Below are 20,969 nucleotides of genomic sequence, written 5' to 3' on the forward strand. Positions count from 1 at the left end.
AACAAATAATATTAAGGCTAGGCATTTCAAAAATGTTTAGGGAAGAGTTGCTTTATTCAACTCTTGAATAAAGAAGTTGGTAATATCTGGCCTCATTAATTCAGAATTCTAAGTTAGTCTTTGTTACGTGGTCACTTTAATCAAGGAGATGCCTGCGCTGCTGCCAGAAAAGATTGATCTTTTTTCTTCCTGTTCAGTAATCACAGAACCACTGAGTGGTTTGAGTTGGAAGAGACTTTGGAAGATTACCCAGTTCCAATTGCCCTGCCACAGGCAGGGCCACCTCCCACCAGACCAGGTTGCCCAAAGCCCCATCCAGCCTGGCCTTGAGCGTTTCCAGGGATGGAGCATCCACAGCTTCTCTGGGCAACGTGTTCCAGCGCCTCACCACCCTCAGAGTAAAAAAACTCCTCCTAACATCTAATCTAGCCCCCCCTCCCTCCCCCAGCTTAAAGTCATTATCCCTTGTCCTATCACTACACTCCCTGACAAAGAGTCCCTCCCAAGTTTTTCTGTAGGCTCCCTTCAGGTACTGGAAGACTCCAATGAGGTCTCCCCGGAGCCTTCTCTTCTTCAGGCTGAACAACCCCAACTCCATCAGCCTGTCTTCAAAGGAGTGATGCTCCAGCCCTCTGATCATCACCAGGTACAGAGGTGAGACCTAGTGGCCTGTAGTTCACTGGGTCTTCCTTTTTTTCCTTTTAAAAAATGAGGGTAATGATTGCCTGTTTCCCTTCTTGTAGTCATTAGGAACTTTAGACTGCCACAACTGCTACCCCTTTCTCTTTTCCAGTAATCTTTTTTCCTGCTGCTTTCTATGTACTACCCGTAGTTGTAGACACAGCAATCCTTTGAATCAGGACAGAGAACATCATCTGTCTGAAAACTAATATCAAGGAAAGAAGAAGAAGAAGAAAAAAAAAACCAACAACAACAACAAAAAAAACAAACAAACGAAAAAGGTTAGTGCTCATAATAGGCAGCAGGAATGATTTCCCAAGGAAGGGTAGGTCTTCCCCTGTAGAAAGAGCATTACAGATTTATACTGAACTGAAGTAATGCTGTAACCAAGCTTTTTGGGATTCAGTGCAAATAGCACGTGGAGGTGAAGAGAGACAACCTAATCAGGGAATGGGAGGAACTATCATAAATCCCAAGCTCAGCAGGAAGATTGCATACAATCTCTTTGAAAATTTCATAGTTAAAGATGGAAATGGATACCTGCTACACATGGTACATCAGTAATCAGAGCACCCACAAAAGATATTGGTCATGATACACATCTGCCACTGTTGTTGGAAGTTCTTTTGCTACCAGACCATATACCATCCTGAAGCTGATATAGGGAAGTCCTTCTGTTGTGGCTGAAGGTGCAATAACTCTAAAGGAATTATGTAAAAAGGAAAAATGTAAATTCCAAATAGCCTGGGACAGAGAGCTGGGTGTGAGAAGGAGCACGATGCTATTGTCAGCTTGCTTGGGTGCTTACCTGGAAAGAGAGACTGCAGTTCTGCTCCATTATGAAGTTTACATGTTTTACATTAAATAAGATGTAAAGAGAGCAAGAATGAACAGTAGATATGAAGAAAATTGAAACCTATTTAGGCTCATACTACCAGAGGCCAAGTATGCATAAATGCTTCCTTACTGCAAACTGTACCTGGGACATCTTAAAATTCTAGTTAGATAACATTTAAACTCCATAAGACGTCTGAAGGAAAACCAGATGGCTATTTTGGGTGAGGGACTGAGATAAAGTTTTAATGATTATTCCCCTCTGCACCAGCAAAATTGGTATTCAGGCAGGAAGAGAAACAAAAATAGGTCAAAGAAAGGTCAGCAGTTAAATTGGGATGTGTTTGATACTAACCCTTTAATTAACACACACAAAATCATCCTAATTCTCTCTATTAGAGTTTGTAACCTAGTCTGGGGAAGTTCATTCTGCATCAGTTAGGATATATATTTTTTAATTTGAGTCACTTTTTCTGTCACAGCAATGCACCCCTGACGTGTGATTTTATTTATGCTATGTAACCAAGTCAGTGTTCTTATTACCCTGTTGTATATCCCATGGCACCTTTGCAGGAGAGATGATTCATCTCAACAGGCTTATCTAGTGAAACTCTTTAAATAACTGTGTGTGAAACATATGGTTCAAGACCAAAAACATTTTGTGAGTGGAATAAAGCCAGGAATAGCAGCTGTTGCTAATACAGTATAGTGAGATTTGATAGAGGGCAAACCAAAGCAAACTTTAATCTCCAAGAATCTTCAAGCTTACAGACTCAAGTTAAAAATACAGGACTACAACCCAATTTACTATATTTAGGTTAAAATTGACTCGTCTTTTCTACCATAGCTCTGTTAAAACACTTTGCTTTATGAGTAGGACAAAGTTTCTGCATGTAGGCAGAGACAGCTGGGAGTTTTCTAGAAGATTCAGAAAAGAGGAGAGATGTCGGGGAGGAGCTGCTGATTTATTTCAATCTATTCTGATGATTTATTTCTGGGGGCTTAAGCTGCAAGTCAGAGCAGGTGAGACGAGGGTTTGTTCCACTATAACAAGTCCAAGCTCTTGTGCATTTTGTCCATTTGGGGCAATCTGATGCCATGAGAGAAAGATACGTGTTTAAAAATAGCAAGAATATTATAACGAGAAATTTGTAGGTGGGAATGGAACAGATGTTCAGGTGAACATATCAGGAACTGCAATTGTAGTTAATAAGAACTTACAGCTATGAGAGTGGTGGACCAGAACTTCATGGGGAAAGCTGTTTCAGAGACAAATTGTTTTCTGGTTCTACTTTTTAAAGGTGAAAATCCTCCTTACTGTACTCTGTCTTGTGCTTCTTCTCTACAGCAGTACCTGTGAGTAGTTTAGTAGTAAACCCAGATCAGTTTGAATGGTCTAGGGATGCAAGAAACACTCTTGCATAACAAGTATCGAAGCATAGTACTTGTCTTCTAATCTCTTCATTAGTTTTCCTCCTGTGAAATGATGATCTTAATGCTTCTTTGCTTTAGCTGATGGTGCTGCAACTTGTGAGGAGTTCAGACAATGTGACTGTAAGATCTGTAAGCCATGCTGAAACTGATGGGCAGAGAAAAGACAACTGAGCGTAGGGCGGTGACTCTGTGGACTTGTATGTCTAAAAAGTTCCAAGGAGCATGGCAGCGAGAAGACTATAAAGCCAGGATTGTCATGAATGGGCAAAGACTACATTTTTCCTTAGACAGGTTATATTTGCTATTTTTTTGTCCAAAAGAGAAATCACTTTACACAAAATTAATGTTTTGTTTGCTCTTTGTATGAAATCAACAGCTTTCACATTTGAGCAGACACTGGCTACTAAGTAGGGAAAACGCGTAACTTCTTCCTTCAATATGTCTGTTCAACTGTGTAAATAGAAGTCTGTTAGGTTTATCAAAGGGACCACATAAGGCTGTGATATTGATAGGTATTTTTCTATGCCGTATCAGTCCCAGACTCTGGAGCTGAGAAAACAGAAATGTCAAATCACACATGCCCCAGTTCTGGATGACCCCAAGGATCATCTTCAAACATGAGGAGAAAATGGTCTTTGTTTTCTCTCTCATAGCTTTCAAATGTGAGTGTATCTGGACAGTAGGAGGAAAATATTTTTCTTCTGGGGCCATGGCTGGAAGAGAATACCAAGCCTTACCTCAGATTATACCAACATGACACAAATGATGAAGTCATCACATGCACCTAGCTCTGTGAACCCTTTCAGCTCTTTGACATTGCATAATAATGTCACACATTGGCTCAAGAAAGAGAATGAAACAAACCATTAAAATTGCAGTGGACAGAATGTCCTTTATCAAAACAAACAATTCAAGAATTGAAATAAATGCAATAAAACCCTGTCCTCATTTTCATTCCTTCATTTTTTTCTATCTTGTCCTACTTCCATGTTCTTCTTCTAGTTTTCACATAGAGGCAAACATAATGAAAGGTCTTCTCCAGTCATGTTATCTTGCCATCTTAAGGCTGCAAGATTTCATTAACACTGAGGGTTTGAACCAAAGATCATTTTTCAAAAAACATCCTGTCTTGATTTTTGAAGTGCTAAAGAGAGGGAAAAAATGTTATTACTTAAAATAGATTGTTCCTGTGTTTGTGAACTTCACCAAACAAAAAAAAACAACACTGTAAGTCTAATTTTGCTTCATATACTTCCAATACCTACCTACTGGACCTTTGTCATTCATTTATCTAGTGGGCTGAAGGGCCCATTATCAATGCTTCCTGCCATTATTAAAAATTTTAAGGCTGTTTTAGTCATCTGTTATCCATGCCCTAGGTAAGGTAACTAAGCTGAGCTCCTGGAATCTCTCTTTACGGGTTATTTTTCTTCCCAACACTTGAATCATTCTCTTGGCAATTCTCAGAACTTTCTCCAAGTTGCAACATCAATCCTGAGTTGTAGGCATTAGCTTGAATGTAGCAGTAGTCATTCCAATGCCAGGTGCAGAAGATTGAAATTCTCTTGCCTGTCCACGTGTCCGATGATTCTATTAGTTTTTTCTGATCATTGGTGTCATGTGGTAATTACTATAATAAAATTATTACCATCTTATTTTCCAAGACAAGGCCCTGTATAGTCTCTAATTATAGCTCTAGTCTGATTTTATATGTAGCTCTTCTGTTACCACTGAATGTGCTCATCTCCACATTACCCAGTCCAAGTGACCTGCCTTTCATTTTTTATCCCTGTAGTTTGAGGCATATGCAAGCTTTATCAGTGATAAATTTATGGTAGAGGAGGTTGATTTGGTTTTCTTCTAAATTATTGATAGAAATGCTGCACTGAGAACAGCACAGGCACAGAAACATGGCTATTATAGGACTGAATTAGAAGTACAATTACTTGGTGATGACTTCCCCATTTCCAAGATTTGGAGATCTGCTTATAGGCTACTCTATTTTTCTGGCTCCTTTAGTCAAAATGTTGTATGATACCAAAGAAAACATCTGACAGATAAAGTGAAAGTCTTAACATGTTAGTACCAATACCTGTTTAATCATAAATTACAATTTTATTGAAAACTCTGCTAGACAAGTTATATTTTCAGTAAGCACGTATTAGCATCAATATTGATCTCTCTTTAAACTCTCAGTTAATCAAGTCCTTGATATGCCCTACAAATATTGATGTCAAGCTAGGAGGTTTGTGTTTACCTTTGCTAATTCACTTAGTCTTTCAAAATACTGTCACAGTATTAGCTTTCTGTTAATCCCCTGCATTTTCAAGTGCCTGAAGTGATATCAGTAATGACTGTATGGTTCAGCAATGGTAATTGCCATTTGATTCTTGGAAAGTCATAGCATACAATTATTCTTTTCTTCTGTAATAATGGAAAAAATACTTGCCTTAATCATAGGATTCGCTTGCAGAAGTGGCTAAGTGATCTAAGGTGTAGGGGCTCTGCTGAACCCATGGGACTTTCTGGATCATGGAGCTGGATTTTGTCAGGTTAGTTTCGAGCATTAACACTTTCAGCAGCAGTATGGATTTAAATCACCTCGTGGTGTTTAGAAACCACACTCATATACCTGCATCAGTATAAACTTTGTGAAAGCAAACTTCTGTAAGTAACTGCATGAAAGTAAGGTAGCCTGCATGTCTTTTGTGTGTGGCAAGTAGGTGATAAGAAAAACTGCTTTGGGTTAACCTGCATGTTTTGAGCCTAGTGATTGTAAAGAGATTTTATGTATCATATAAATGCACGCACAGGCAAACACACATGGCAGTAAAACTTAATTCACAGTGTCTCTATAACAAATAACAGAAGATGAAAATCCAATTAGTAATAGAAAAGCAGAAAAAACTTACTATATTTGATGTGATCATGGTACGGGGCTGGTACGAAACCAGGTACCAGACAAAGGGTCATGAGTGTCTGGCGGAGGGGAGGAACTTGGGAGGCTGAGTTTTTGATGGAAGCTACGAAAACAGTTTAGATGATCTGCAGTGCTCTTGAAATCATTGCCTCTCTATTGCCATGTAAATTGTTGTCCGGTACATCTCAGTCATTGTTCTGAATGTAGTTGTGTTTCTTTCTAAATACTTTTTAGAATCCAGATAAACAGGGTTCCATGTTTCAGTTGAATCACAGGGGAGGTGGGAAGGGAAATGGAAGCCCCTTGCTAATGTGTAAGTAATCTCTGACGCATTGGCATTGTGTTTAAAAGTTCTTTCCTCAGTTTGGTATAGAGGGACTGGACATCGCAGTAGGAGTTTAGGCCATGGTGTCATTAACTTTTTCTTAGATACTCCCCTCAACATTTTTTCCACTCATACATACATGCAGAAGTATTTGAGTAACACACTGGGTAGGGGTTTGTTGTAGGTGAAAGCTATAGTACAGCTGCACATGGTTGTGCCAGTGAAATGAAGATACAGGAAGAGAAGCAGTGGAGTTAGACCAGCTAAGCCCCAGCATTGATGGCATAGCTTGGTGGGAGTTGATCAATGCCTGTCAGTATTCGAGAAGCTCTCTTGAAACAAATTTTTCTCTTGTGCTAGGGTATTCTGGTGAACTTAACCTTTCTCCTCACTGTAAGGACCCATATGCCCTCTATAATTCTGCATCCCTTTATTGTGATTACACAAGTCTGTGCGGTTACAGTACAGCAGTGTAATCTGAGAACTCTCATAAAACAAAACAAAACAAAACAAAACAAACAAAAAAAAAACAACAACCAAAAAAACCACTCTGATGCTTAAGAAATAAAGATATTTTAATGGAAAATGTAGAATCAGAGGAAACCAGGACATCCAGAAATCTTCCCACTGTCTTGCAGAAGGATTAATTTAGACTAATCCTCCAGTGTGGACATTCCACAACTTCCCAGACAAATATTCCAGTTCTGCAGCACCTTTTTCATTAGAAAGCTTTCCTAGTTTTTTTCTTGCTGCAATTTAAGCCCCAATATCTGTCATAGTAGCCAATATAAACAAGAAAAAAAATGCTTCCCTCTCCTTTATCAAGAGCCTTCTCTTTGTGAGGAATAGCATGTCCTTTTTCCAGCCTTTTCTGCTAAACCACCCCACTTCTTCCTTTCTTTATCATAGGCATTGTCTAAATCTCTGCTTATTGTCATTAATCTCTGAATTCTCAGCTAGTTCATATTCTTCTTCAACTGAGTGCCTAGATGAGGCACACTTTCAGCTAAAACCCTACCATTGTTGAGTACAGCAGAAGGCTTATTTCACACATCTTGAAGGGTCTGCTCCTGTTTAGAAATCCCAATGTGGTGTTTGCTTTTTTCACAATAGCTCGATAGTGTTGATTCATGCTTAACTTGTGATTCAGTCTATCCCATGGACTCTTTTTAGAAGAAATGCTACCAGTCAGTTGTTTTCCATCCTGTATTCGTGCTGCTGATTATTCCTGTCCAAATGAAGTATGTTGTATTCAGGCTAGAATGGGAGCCTTCTTCACCCTTCCTGTAAAATCTTTGCCAACATTTTTTGTTTCTTATTGCAAAACCCACAATACACACAGGACTAGCTATTCTTTGGATTTGCCTTTTTCTTTTTTCTTTTTTTTTTTTTTTTTAGAAGTCACAGGGAATAAGGATGTTAGATGAGCATCAACTCTATTAGCAAATACTTAGTATGCAGACAATGACATGAGAGAAGAAACTCCTCAATTTGTGTGGTAAACTCCATAAATTCTGATTTGTTTAATCAGAGATTAAGTCCAGATGTGAAGCAAAAAAAGATTACGAATTAAAAGGCAAAAGCTGACATTGATTAAACCTTTGTAAAGTTTCATGACATCAAGCAGATGAATAAAATTTTAGTCAGGAAAAAAGGTTTCTAGTTTATATAGATTTCCTCTGTGTTCTCTTGCAATGCAATTATAAATTTTTGGTGCAAAGAGTTAGTTACGAAGAAAACATCTCTTTCCAGAATCCTAGAAAAATAAGTTTGTAAAGTGCTCGGCTCACACTTAACCAAAATTAAATAAGCAGATCCTCAACAATTTACTTTGTGTAGAAGTAAGAATGTGTATAAATAAAAGTATCAAGTGTGATTCTGAGCACATTTTTTAATATCCCTAATTATTTTACTGGTAGATATAAGAAGTATTCGGCTGTAGCAGTAACTACAATATAAGATGCTAGATTGTTTTGATTTAGCATGTTCACTTCAAATCCCCTTGAAGTACCAGGATTTGTTTTAACTTTATTTCTACATGTACTACATTTTTGAATCACCATTCAACTAGTCTCTGTTTAAAATTAGTAAATCAGAAAATGGGCCAAATTCCTTAACCAGAAAGACACTTTGAGGATTGAGATCTGTCTGAGCCTTGACTGCTGGCCTGCTGTAGATGTTTTTTTATTAATCTTATTTATTTCCTCTAATGTCCCAGAACTAGACCAAGAATAACTTTGAGGCACCAATTTTTATTGTTTGCATAATCCAGCATTGCTGGATCTCAAACAGTTATTGATTAAGGTTGTGTTGCAGACTTTAGTATAACACTAACTTTGATAACTGCGAAAGTACAACAAACAGTACTTGTGGGCCTAGTCAGTAAGACTCAGGAAATACAAATGTAGAGGAACATCCTGGCATGTGCAAAGGATTTGATTCTCAAATGTCTCAAAGACAGGTGCTGTCCCAGCTGTCTGTGCTCCTTCTAATATTAATGACATAAACATTTCACAGATTTCCAGAAAGGTATGACTTGCATAAAAATGAAAAGATACGTGCACAGCCTAAAGACTCAGTTTGTAGCATATCCATCTCTCTAAACTTCAGCTTGCCCGTAACGTCCTCTAAAGAGTTTACAAACAATAACCTACTAAGCTTCGAAGACCATGCATAGACAAGTTATGCTGCGTTCTTCCTGCTCTATTTACAAACATACTGAAAGTAAGATTGATTTTGGTTTTTCATACTTAAGTGAAATTCTACTGAGATTCACAGATAAATCCACTGATGATCAAATTAATTCTGAAAACCTTTATTTATTTTAAATCTAAAAAATTGGCTAATTGCCTGGTTTCTTGTCTTTCCCTAGTTTGCACTTCACAAGGTACTCTCAGAGAAATGATTCAACCCTTTCTTAATTCTGCAGTTTAAACTTTGGCTCTACTACCATAGAAAAGATGGGGCTGAGCATAGTTCATCTCTCTCTGTGTAAGTACAAGGAGTAAAAGTTACTTGTTAAAGAAATCTTTGATTTAGCTACCAAATTGTAGACTTTGGTGCATCAAGAAAATAATTGTCAACAAGCAGACAAGTTGCATGGTTTCTGCTGCATGTACATTTCATGCAACTGTATCAGCCATTCAGTTTCCTTCTTCTCAGTCCCACCTCATGATACGACACTTTGAAGAATACTTTGAATACTTATGGCACTTTCAATAACAAGAGCCTTGCTAAAAGGCCATATATAACTTCCTTCTCTCTTTCTCCCTTAGTTTTTGAAACCATGTACTTTTGGCTATCCATTTTGCCTTCCTCAACTGAAGCTGAGCTTCAGCATTATATAGTGCGTCTAAATGTAGGATTTGTGTGTTTCATGGACAGTGCTTTGGATACAGTTGTGGGAGGAGCCTGGCACAGAAGTGCAGTTTACTGCTACAATCTCCTTCAAGAGTTTTTCTTAAATCGTCAGATGAGGTAATCATCTAATCACGCAATAGACAATTTAGCCAGGAAATGCAGGAAGTCAAGGCTAACGTTAAGAAGAACTTATTCCTCAAAACAAAAACCCAAGCATACATTCTCAGCTCTTTATGAGCGCTAAGCCACAATCCTAAAGCCACTAGTATTTCAAGACATGCTTTATATATCTTTCCTCCAAGTAGAGAAATCTCTGAAAAAGGCTAGTTTACAGCACTTTTAGAGAGAGGTTTTGATCAAGTACATCTTTTGTAACTGCTCACCTTCTTCAGTTTCTCATTTCTTGTTCTGCTTGATGAAAATACATGTATGGTGTCCACTTTCCGAATGACTTGGCCAGCTCTGGATCTTATGCATGCAGAATAGTATGAATTATTACAGATTTACTTGCTCCATGTGCTGGCAAACTGCTCTCTGCTGCACTTCCATGCTTTGTTTTTTTGTAGCATGACATAGGTACTCCACTGTGGCTTTTTATGCAGTACTGCAGGTAACAAATAATTTACTAGAAAGCATCTGTAAAACACGGTGTGACCAAGTGTGTGGCTCTCAGTTATATGTAACTAAAACCCAAAAACTCTTCCACTCCACCCTCCCCATAATACCTTACTATGTTGAGAATGACCAGAAAACCCCACCTCATTTTTAAATGGAGACATGTAGAATAAAATAACCTGTTTTTGCTTTTCAGTGTTACCAAGTACCTGTTCCCATACATAGCACATTTTTTTTGCTGCAGTCACATTTGTAACTGTACAGCCAACAAGGATTTTCTTTCATTCATCTTTTCCCCTCATATAAATATAGGTTAAGATTTAGATTTTCCCTCCTGACAAATGAGCAGAAATAAAATTAATCAGATGGGGGAAAAATACAGCAGTCTGAATGGGGAAACAAGATACTTGGCAAAAGCATGTTTTGAAGAAAAACTTTCCAGCAAATTTAACATAAAACCTTTCATGTCTGCTACAGAGTTTGACCTTTCCTTCTCCTCTCCACCTCTTATGTTTAAGTGCTTCCTCGCATGTATTGTAACATGCTAGCTCTAGCTCTGCAGCCCTTGTGGCCCCAGGCAGTACTTCAGTGCATGCTCTAGCTTCTACTGGAATCACTTCATCTACTTCATAGGGTTTTGGATCAGGCCCTTCAAAACAGCCTAAACTTTCCACTAGTAAAACCAAAGCCTTTCACACATCTTACAGTTGGATAATTTTCAGAAAGAGAAGGTAGACTGGAGGTCTAGTGTGGAAGCTGGGTTCAATCCCCTGGGCTGCACACCTCCACTGTCACCCTGGGCCTTACCTGCAAGGGCCCTACCTTCTCCCTGCAGCATGAGCATTTTCTGTGCTGGGTCCAGGCACTAACCAGGGTGCCCGGTGTGGTGTGTGTGGCTCAGGCTCTTCAGGCAGAAGGGGCAATCCTAGTGAAGTATCCCCCGCTTTAGATAAATGCTTTTTCCATTGCTTTATAAAGCATGCTCCTACGTGAAGCAAGTGACACAGTGATCATGCTCAACAGTTGCCTACTGGGCTAGCTGCTTTGGATGACAGAATCAGAGGATACCTTTAGGGTCCTGGCGTAGCCCAGAGTGCAAACCCACCTCATCTTCAAGAGCCATCTATACCAGTAGCAGTTCCCCACACCAGCCTTCCCCTCCCTCTCCCTCTCCCCTTCCCCTAACCGCCCCCCCCCCCCCCCCCAGTTTCATGTAACATGCTCCCTCTGCACCAACCCTTCCTGGAGATTGCCACCTCCCAGCAGTCTGCCACTAGAAGCACTCATGTGAGGTGGCATCCTTTTGTGGATCATCTGGATAAGCTGGGACATGCAGTAAAACCGCTGCAGTAACCTACCTTGGGCCTGAAGCTAAAACAGTTCACATAAATGAGCAACACTAAAACACACAGCTGTTCTTCAGCTGATCCAAGAAGGGACTGGATGTTTTTCTATCTCAAGCAAATTTGCTGGAAGGTGGGAGAGCTACCTAAATGGCAGTAACAGCCTCAGTCAGGCCATTTAAACTCCTGCTGCAGATCTGACAGAGGCTTGGGAGCTTGAGAGAGACCAAAGCATATCAACACAGGCGCCACCCGAGGCTCCAGCACAGGTTGAATTACAATAACAGAACAACTGTGAATTCTCATACAAGTTTGTTACATGGCAACGGAGGGCATATTATTTATAGTTTTCAGCAATCTTGGAATCTGTACCCAGGTTCTGCAAACACAGAAGGCCTGGTTCCTTTCCAAAAAAAAGTATGAGAATGGAAGTCAGTGAGCATGAGGATGGCTGGGAAGAGCTGAGGGTTAAACCAAATACAGCTGCCTCCCAGGAAAATGCAGTATTTCTCCTGAGGCCTCTCTTGACAGTTTTGACAGGTTTATAACAGAGCCAATATAGTTTGGAATAGTGAAATTATCTTCCTAACCTCTTTTGTGATTGGGTTACCCAGACGGTCTAGACACCACAGATGTCTGCACTAAGTGATCCTTCCCTCACCTGTAGCACAGCAGCTGTTTTTCCTATTGATGGCTGTTTTATTTTGTTGATGACTAATGCATTAGGAGGCTGGAAAATGAGTTACTCTTCCTCATCCAGTCAGCATTCAAATATGCAGCTCATATCGCTATTTGACTTTTAATTTTTGACCACAGATGCAGCTTTTTAGGGGAGGAAGGTCAGACAGAGACCATACTTGTATCCATCACCTGATCTTAAGTTTTTTAAGTTCCCAGAGTAAAGGCCAAGTCTCCTTGTGAAGTAGTGCCAGCACTAAGAAGAGAATTTCTTTTTCACCATGTCTTCCTTTCAGCACCCTCCTGTGTGTTTTTTTCCATTGACAGAGTTCACTACTCAGGAAAAGGCTGTATCCACTCTCCATCTGAAAGCATATGTGCATGTGTGTTTTTTCTCATAACTTCTCTTTGTGAGCTAATGGCTGTAGTGGTTGCCTGAGTGATGTCACGCTGAGGCTCAGCCTTTCCATTCAGTCACAAGCAGGCTTGGGAAGAATACAAGACTGCAGCTGCTCTGGATGGAAGTGCTGATACACATCCTTAGCCCCTCTCCCCAGTCTGTCCCCTCTCCTCACCCACTGTTTGGCTGACCTAAAGATCTCCCTGCAAATCTGTCTGGCAGGCTGTAAAGTCTTGGCTCAGTTCTTGAGAACTGGAAATAAGCTTCAGGTCTACCAAGGACCTCAATCAATGGCAGATAAACCTATGTTTTTGTTTTGTTTCCCTTTTACATCATCTCAAGTACTGTGAAATTGACAGCTTTCCCACCTTTCTGACACATAGCAGGGTTTGGGCTGAAGGCCTGATTAGGATCCAGACACCATGCTGTTACACAGAAAGTGAAGCCAGGATCATGGATTATTTGTGAAAATAAACACCACCAGCCAAGCCCACCCTGCAACAAATCACAAGCAGCCTCATAAAGGTCCTTTACAGTCCCTGCCGGACATGATGTAAGTGTCGAGCTGCCCAAGCAGCCCCTCCTGGCCCCCCTCTTGCCTGCTCTGGAAACTCTGCGCACACAGCAGGGCACACTCCCTCCCTCCTGAGGGTCTGCCTGCAGGGAAGGGGCAGTTCTGCTTTGCAGACTCTAGCTTTGATACTTGCTACACGCTCTTCAAAACCCATCTGGACTATGCTGCTACTAAACAGTTGTGTGCCATAGGAACATTACAGTTGAAGGGCAAGACACACATCTGCTAGAAAACAAGAGGCAGGGAGTGACACAATTATGACTGTAACAGGAGAACCCTAAGGTAGTCACCTTCATTTAAGCTGTTCCTCTAAACTAGGGCCAGATTGTCATTTAGAACAAGTCGCAGATAGCTAAGAAACTTGTGCTCTTAAAGAGCAACCTAAAAACATCAGTGGAAATAGCTGTGTACAGCAACCATTAAGAAGTATCTTTAAAAAAAAAAAAAAAAAAAAAAAACACTAAGCATATTTGTACAGGTAGAATTTGATTTTTCCTAGTTTAAAATATGATAGGGTGACACAAAAGTCTATGAAAAGAATGAAATACATTTATGTACAAGAGTCGTCTAGATGTCTTTCTGTAACAAATCTTGGAGGGTATATGGGGGCCATTAAAAAAAAAAAAGTACATGTTTTATTGTAACATATGAACTTCTATTTTTCAATCACCTTTCAGAGACCCCTTGGAAGTTTTCCAAGGAAACCTTCCTTCCCTCCCCCTCTACTTCACAGCCCATACATTAAAAACACAGTGTTCTAAAAATAGTTTCCTCTCCCAGTCAGGCCCTTTGGTTTAATCCCTGTAGTTTCTATAGAGGCTTTCTTAATGGGAATACAGTAGTACAATTTGATGCTGAAGGTTATGTTCTGTCCTATTATTTCATTTGACTTTCCCAATTTACTCTTTCATACATAAGTGAAAAAAAGAATATGAAGGGGAGGAGAAAGATCAAGTCTGTCGTTTAGCATGTTTAACAGTCATGGGTTTTGTAGTTTTTTATTATTTTTACTGCAAAGCTAACACTGTCTGGAAACAGTTAGATAGGCTTTTTATTGCTTTTACCTGCTAAATTCACAAGACTTGTTGTCTGCATTACTTAAGAGAGAAGATTAGTATCCCTATTAATTAATTTTATTCTACCCCAAAAATCTTAAATAATTTTAAAATTCTAACAGTTTGGAAAGGTCCCGTTGTTGCTTGTTGCATGAAAACCCTAACTGACATTATCATGTTTGCCTTGCAGCAAGTGACAATTCACACTCCATAAAGCATTGTATGCATTCTAAAGCTGCGTTTGCTATGGCTGTAGGATGTCAGTGGTGGCAAGGAGAGTACAGACAACTGGATCTCTAGTCTTAACAGGCACAGGAAAAAAAAAAAAAAGACGACTTCTACCACTTAGAATTCAAGTACATTGATGAGACTTTCCCCCTCCCCCCTTTTCTATTTCTGAACAAAACCCAGAGCTCGGAGATGGTTGTTTTTCCTGAATTGCTACTGTGGTCTCCTCCCGTTGTCCTGATGAGTATTCAGAGTACATGCAGCTTGCTCAGGCCTTTTGACAACAAGAAAACTTAATCCTGTTTCCACAGCAATTGCTGTGTAGACATACATTACACAAATGGCATGCTTTATTAAAATATCATTTTGTGCAGCAAAGGTGGCAGCAGCTATTTTAGGTGCTTTTGTTTTTCCCTTTTAATGACACTAGCAGTATCTGTGGTTATTAAAACTAGAGCTTTTTAAGTGAAGGTAAGGAAACAGACTGTTTTCCTCCCCCAGTGTTATTTCTGTGTAATTCCACTCAGCTATGTTGAAGTCACAACTCACCCAGTACTCTATTTTACACAATCCTCACTTAAAAACAAACAAACAAACAAAAAAAAACCAACAACAACTCAAAAGCAAGGCAGCAAGGGCAATTTTAGCCTTCATTCCACACCTAAATTCAGTGTCCTTTCAATTATATTGATTTGAAGATGAGATGTAATGCTTGATTTTGCTAGGGTTCGAGGGCTGTGGACCCAACCAAACAAGTAACTTCAGCAGAGCACATACATACCCAAGAGCTTTGTAGCCAGAACACCACACACCTTCCAGGATTTAGCTGGTAGTCTATGGCAGAAAGAAAAGTATCCTTACATTTTCTTTTCTCTGGTGGAGGTTTTGGATATTAAAGAACCATATCCACATCTTAATTCAGAAATGAATATATTTTAACAAACATTAGTAGCATCTCTATCTTCTCTTTATAGATTGGTATTACATCGGAAAACACTATAGAGTTTACTTATCACTGACTTCCAGTGGTGTCCTTCATTGCAAGAACTACAGAACTACGTACTTGTCTGTAATCAATGGGTAATAGCTAAAACAAATATTAGCTCTTCAAACAGCAGCTCATTGGAGGCAGCTATGGTTATCTCAGTTGCTTATGTCAGACATCAGAGCAAAGCTTTTTCTGTTTGCTTCTTTTTTAGTTGTTCCCTGCAGTTGAAGAGACAATAGGTTCAATCCAGAGCTTCTTGTCACACTAGCAGGATACCTGATGTATTTGGACATCTAACTCCTAGCTTATTACTCTAAGACTCTTTGAAGACTGCCTTTGATGGTTAATCTTACTTGCTTTGACACCTGGTAGAAGGGCATATCTACTACTATTACCCAATGATGGAGCTTTACCAGCTCATGAGACTTCTCTCTGGGTTCAACAGGGCAGTTTGAATAGGTTTATAAAGATGTTCTTCACCTGCAACTGACCTTCTTCTGCAGTAACTTTTTGGCTGGATCTGCAATTGAGCCTGTTAGACAGCACACAGTCTAATGTCAATGTGAGCTGGAAGGATCAACACTTACACCTCAGCCACTACATTACAGACTAAAGAAAGTTGGCTGTCAGACAGAACTGTTCCAGCCAAGAATCTGTAGTACTTTTCTCTTCACACACCAAATATCACACAAGACAGGAAGACAAACAGAGGAGCCAACGAAGCAAAATATTAACTGAGCTCTTGGGCTGTCAAGAGTGCTAGAACACAGCAAGACTTCCCCTTGCTACCCCCACCCTGGGGTTCCCACAGCTGTCCAACATTGCCCTGCCCTATGCCTGCCAAACAGGTGTCTTTGCCTCCCTGAGGGCTTGTAACAAATGGCTATTTGCATTCAATTTGTGGAATGGAAGCTGTTTCCATGAGAAGTGAACCTGATCCAAGCAACAGATTCTGGGATCCCAAAGCCTGCCTGTTTTCATAACCTATGCTCTGACACAGCCTGCCCCTTTCTACTGAGTTGGGCAGGTCAATGATTTCTTTGTGCCTGCATCCTCCCAATCTGCCTTGTTTTATGAGCTGGTAAATAACACCTTCAGTGATACAGGTACCCCTTAACAGGCAATACAGTAGCTTTTAGGTTTAGAGGCTTGAGCCCAAATCTGCTCAGAGCTTTAAATTCAAGAGAGCCACTGCAAAAAGCTAATACATACACATTCCTTCCTTATGTATAATTTAAATACTGTCAACACTTCTTCCTTTAGTCTAGCAATTCCTGTATTAATCATCCTGCAAGTCAATTCAGTACTGAACAAAACAATTGCATCATGATGTAACAATTTGACCATCCTAAGCTGAGGCTGCCTAAAATTGTTAACTGCACGCTGCAACAGATTCCTAAATGACTTGGTGTTTTAAGTTCATTATGCATGCTCAGAATATTCATAGCTTTCCTGATACATTCCTCAGATATGAGGAAGCCAGGAAGGCTAGCTTCAGACTGAGCCTCCTGTCAAGAGGTCCTATAATTTAGGTTTAGGGAGTTTTAGACACTGGCATACCTCTCCACTGTAAGGTACAACACAGATCGCCACCCTTCAGAGAAGGCTTAATGAAGCCCTTTTGCAGAAGGGACATGCAGGTGCCTGTAGAGGGAAGATGCGAGCATCTTTCCTAGGGATATCTTGAACACTCAAGTCAGAGTTCTAGTCATATTACCTGCATTTAGGTTATGCTGCCTAGCAGTCAGTATTGACTATTTGAAGCAATTGTTGTCTATCATAAGCATTCACAGCATTTTCTGTAACAGCTGACAGGAGTTTTATTCAGGTGCTGAAACTACACTGCATTGAATCCTGTTCTAACACTACTGTCGTCTTGCAGCTCAGGTACCTAGCTTAACAAGTTGTTTACAGGTAAAGTCACTCACAGTGGAGCAGACCCAGAACTTTGTTGTCTCTTCCAGAAGAGAAGGAGTGGCTACGCAAGCAGTGCTTTATTTAAGCGCCATTAAGCTCAGATCCCCAGAATTGTTCTAGGACTGTCACCTAGATAGACTTTCCCCAGATTAAAACTAATGTTCAACCCAGTACTTAAAAGCTTCTTTATTTTACTCTTAAATTTAGACTTTAATGACACCTTAAAAAGCAGTTACATCAAAGATTGGTATCGCAAAAAAAAAGTGGAGGTGCAGTTCCAAAAAAAAAAAAAAAAAAAAAAAAAAAAAAAAAAAAACACCAACCCATAGTGTCTTCAGGTATAAAAATAGATATCTAAGTTATTATCCATGAAAAGTGTACCACCATTTCTGCCTTGAGCTGGTCCTGCCAGCTTTTGTGTCATGACTCCCCAGTACAGAGCTCATGAACTCATATTGGAAGGAGCGTCTCTGAGCTTCACGTCACAGGCATGACTCACAGCAAAACTGCTTCGCTGCAGCACACAGACCCCAGCCTTAGGTTTTCTGAAGACATTTCAAAGTTTTCCCTTGAGTGAGTAAGAAGCATCCAAACATCTCCTGGGAAGCATATGTCATGTACACAAAGCCATCTTCATCTTTGTAGTCCCTGTACACTTCTGCCATTGTCAAGGACATACTGGCTAAGCTCTTGTTGTTCACCAGCAGGTAGAAAGCTTGTGTAGCAGTTAGAGCCATCCTGCTTCTAATTGAAGAGGGGAGAGGAAAGGAAATAGAGGATTAAGCATCAGCAAATTTAAGACAACATCAACTTTAGTCTATGAAATACACAAAGAACAGTAGCTTATTAGGGAAGCTATGTAAAAGAAACACTGTGTAAAGTCAATTTGTGGTTTAATGTCTTCATCAGCAGGAAGTTAACCATGTGCTTGGAAGCCAGGAGACTTGTGCTCCAAGGAAAGGCTTAAATTTCTAGACCACAAGGGCTACCGAGTGAGCTTTGAGTTCTCAGATACTGGGGAGAAGTGCTAAGCAGAAACCAAAAGCTCCTGCTGTACAGCTACAGCAAGTGATTACAGAATAGTCAGTTACACTTAAAGTAAGCCTGCCTTCAAAAGAAGAGTTCTTGAAGACATAACATACAGATCAGCTGTGCAAGAGACAAAAGCACCTCCTACAGGAGCTAATAGCCAGGAAGATCTCCTCAGTGCACTTTTAGGAGTCTGAAAGCCTTGCTATTTCCCAATGCTTTGGCAGAGAATGCACTAAGTACTTTGGGAAACTTCTCTGCTACAGTGCTTTTGTAAGGAACAACTTACAAGCATGCTTCCCACAGCTCACACCTAGGAGTTGCTATCAGCTTGAGCAAGGCACAGCAAGAGCTAGGAGAAGAGAGCCACAGCACCAGCTTCAGCAAGCAGGAGGAAAGCAGAGCTAGAGTTTAGCACAGTCCTTACACGCTGCCCTTAGCATGGAGGAGAGGAGGTTTCACGGGTCCAGAAGGCAGGAGGGGAAGCAGGAGGCACCTCCTTTCCCCAAAGCACCCGAGCAAGCGCCTCTCCCCGCGGGGGGAGGCAGCCACGGCTGGAGACCCCCTCCCGCCCCAGTGCCCACAGCCCACCTGATGATGGTTATGAACTGCGTCATGGTCAGCTCCTCAGGAACAAGAAACTTGGTTTTGTCCAGGAGAGGAAGGTATTTTTCCTTCTGGTACCTCTCAACAATCACCTGTTTTAATCAGAGCCGCTTAGAAGCCATAAAGGCATCCCGCCCCGCGGTCCCAAACTTCAAAGGAAGAGGCACCGGGAGCCTTCCCCGAGCACGGCGACAAAAGCGGAGCCTTACCGGGATTTTCGTCGGGAACTTGGCCCTGATGCCGGCTACTTCTTCCAGCCTGGTGGCTGCGCGGGAGAGAGGACAAGCGTTACCCGTGCGCGCAGCCCGCCGCCCCTGCTGCGCTCCGCGGCCCCGCCGCCCCTACCGAAACTCTTCCTCAGCTTGAAGGGCCGCGCCGCCTGCGCTCCGGGGGCCGCCTGCATCCTGCCTCCGCTGCTGCTGCTGCTCCTGCTGGCGCTACCACCGCCGCCCCAAGCCTCTTATGGGGCAGCGGGTGCCGGCCCGGCCCCGACCCCTGCCGGGCTGCCGGGGGCCCCGCCCCGAGGGGCGGCCTCCGCGCCGAGCCCGGCTGCGGGCAGCCTCCCCGCCGGCCTCGCAGCCCCCGCGCCGCCCAGGGGGGCTTTGGGGACAATGTGCAGCCCGTCTGCGTCCAGCCCGCCTGCGGCCCTTGTCCCTTTTCAGGCGGCTGGGGCCATGCCAGGTCGGCTATATCATATTCATGCCGTATCCTCAGGCTACCACTCAGGTGGCAAGGCACTGATGCTGGCACAGGCTGCCCAGAGAAGCTGTGGATGCCCCATCCCTGGAGGTGTTCAAGGCTGGATGGGGCTTTGGGCAACCTGGTCTGGTAGAAGCTGTCCCTGCACATGGTGGGGGGTGGAACCAGGTGGTCTGTGAGGTCCCTGCCATCCCAAACCATTCTGAGATACCACACTGTTTATTTTCTGAACAACCTGGGTGGTGACTTTTAATCCTGTTTCATCTCTAAGGCCTGACTGTGATTTTAATGGTTTCCAAGCAGACTTCAGGTCCACCTGTCTGCTGAATGTGATGAGACAGATTCCCAGCCCTCAGGGTTGCCTGTTTACTTGCTTTTACTTCAGCTGTCAAAGTGGCCTCACAGCCAGGCACGGCTCAGCAAGGAATGAGGCTAACTGAAGGCTGGTTGTTGTCCATATAAGTCATCTCAGTGGATGGCTGGAATTGATCCCTATTACTTGGCTTGCTTTGCTTATACCTCTAAAATACAGTAGTTTTCATTTCGTTCAATCTACCAGGCCAAAAGCGACTGGAAGCTGCTACAGTTTGTGAGTGAAGATTTATGAGTGCTGGACTTGGCTGCTTCTTCAAGCCAAAATCAATGACTGTCACTGCTTGTGCTTTTATTGTTAGTTTTGCAATATGTGTAGCAAAGCTTTTTTTTTTTTTTTCCCTAAACTTTTCCAATCAAAGGAGAATGAGCTCTCAAAAAAGAAAAAAAAAAAATAGGTTTGTAACCTCATAGTTACAATAACCACCATTAAAAGTGTTATGTAGCACTGCATATGCCCTGAAGATTGAGCAACTAGAAGATCATTTTGAAAAGGCACATCTTTGTCAAAGTCTGTGCGCACTGGGTACGTGGCTTTCAGCCAGCCCTTGCAGAGCTCTGTGCCCAGTGTCTGAAGTCAGGAGTGGAAGTCGGCTGGAAGCTGAGGGCTTTGGTCACAGCACAAGCTCCCCCGTGTGGCACCACGAGCGGAGTTGTGTGGAGGGGGCAAGATCTTTTGCTGCGAGTAGCCCCTGAGTGAGAGCTCCAAAGCTTCGGAGGACCTGAGCCAAGGCTGGAGTGGTGTGGACCCGCTCCTCAAGGAGCTCCTCCTGACGGGCAGCCTCTACAGCACTGTGGGTGAGCTCCGGGGGCAGCTGTCAGAGCCAGGTCTCACATCAGTGCCCTGCTTCCTTTGCCATCTCTCACTGCACGTGGAGGAAGTGCAAGGGCCTGGTTCCACACAGACATCA

The 20,969-nt window shown here is 41.8% G+C and overlaps 1 protein-coding gene across 1 annotated transcript; it reads right to left on the reverse strand.

Annotated features, from left to right (window-relative positions):
* Window positions 1-17,888: 17,888 nt before the first annotated feature.
* On the reverse strand, window positions 17,889-19,390 carry MAP1LC3C (microtubule associated protein 1 light chain 3 gamma; the record flags this gene model as incomplete). Its single annotated transcript, XM_084285299.1, has 4 exons — window positions 17,889-18,096; window positions 18,973-19,079; window positions 19,197-19,252; window positions 19,333-19,390. The coding sequence occupies 4 exons, from the start codon at window positions 19,388-19,390 to the stop codon at window positions 17,889-17,891; spliced, it is 429 nt and encodes a 142-aa protein (XP_084141425.1).
* Window positions 19,391-20,969: the final 1,579 nt, after the last annotated feature.

Source organism: Netta rufina, assembly GCF_964035555.1.
Source record: "Netta rufina genome assembly, chromosome: 3".
NCBI classification, from domain to species: Eukaryota; Metazoa; Chordata; class Aves; order Anseriformes; family Anatidae; genus Netta; species Netta rufina.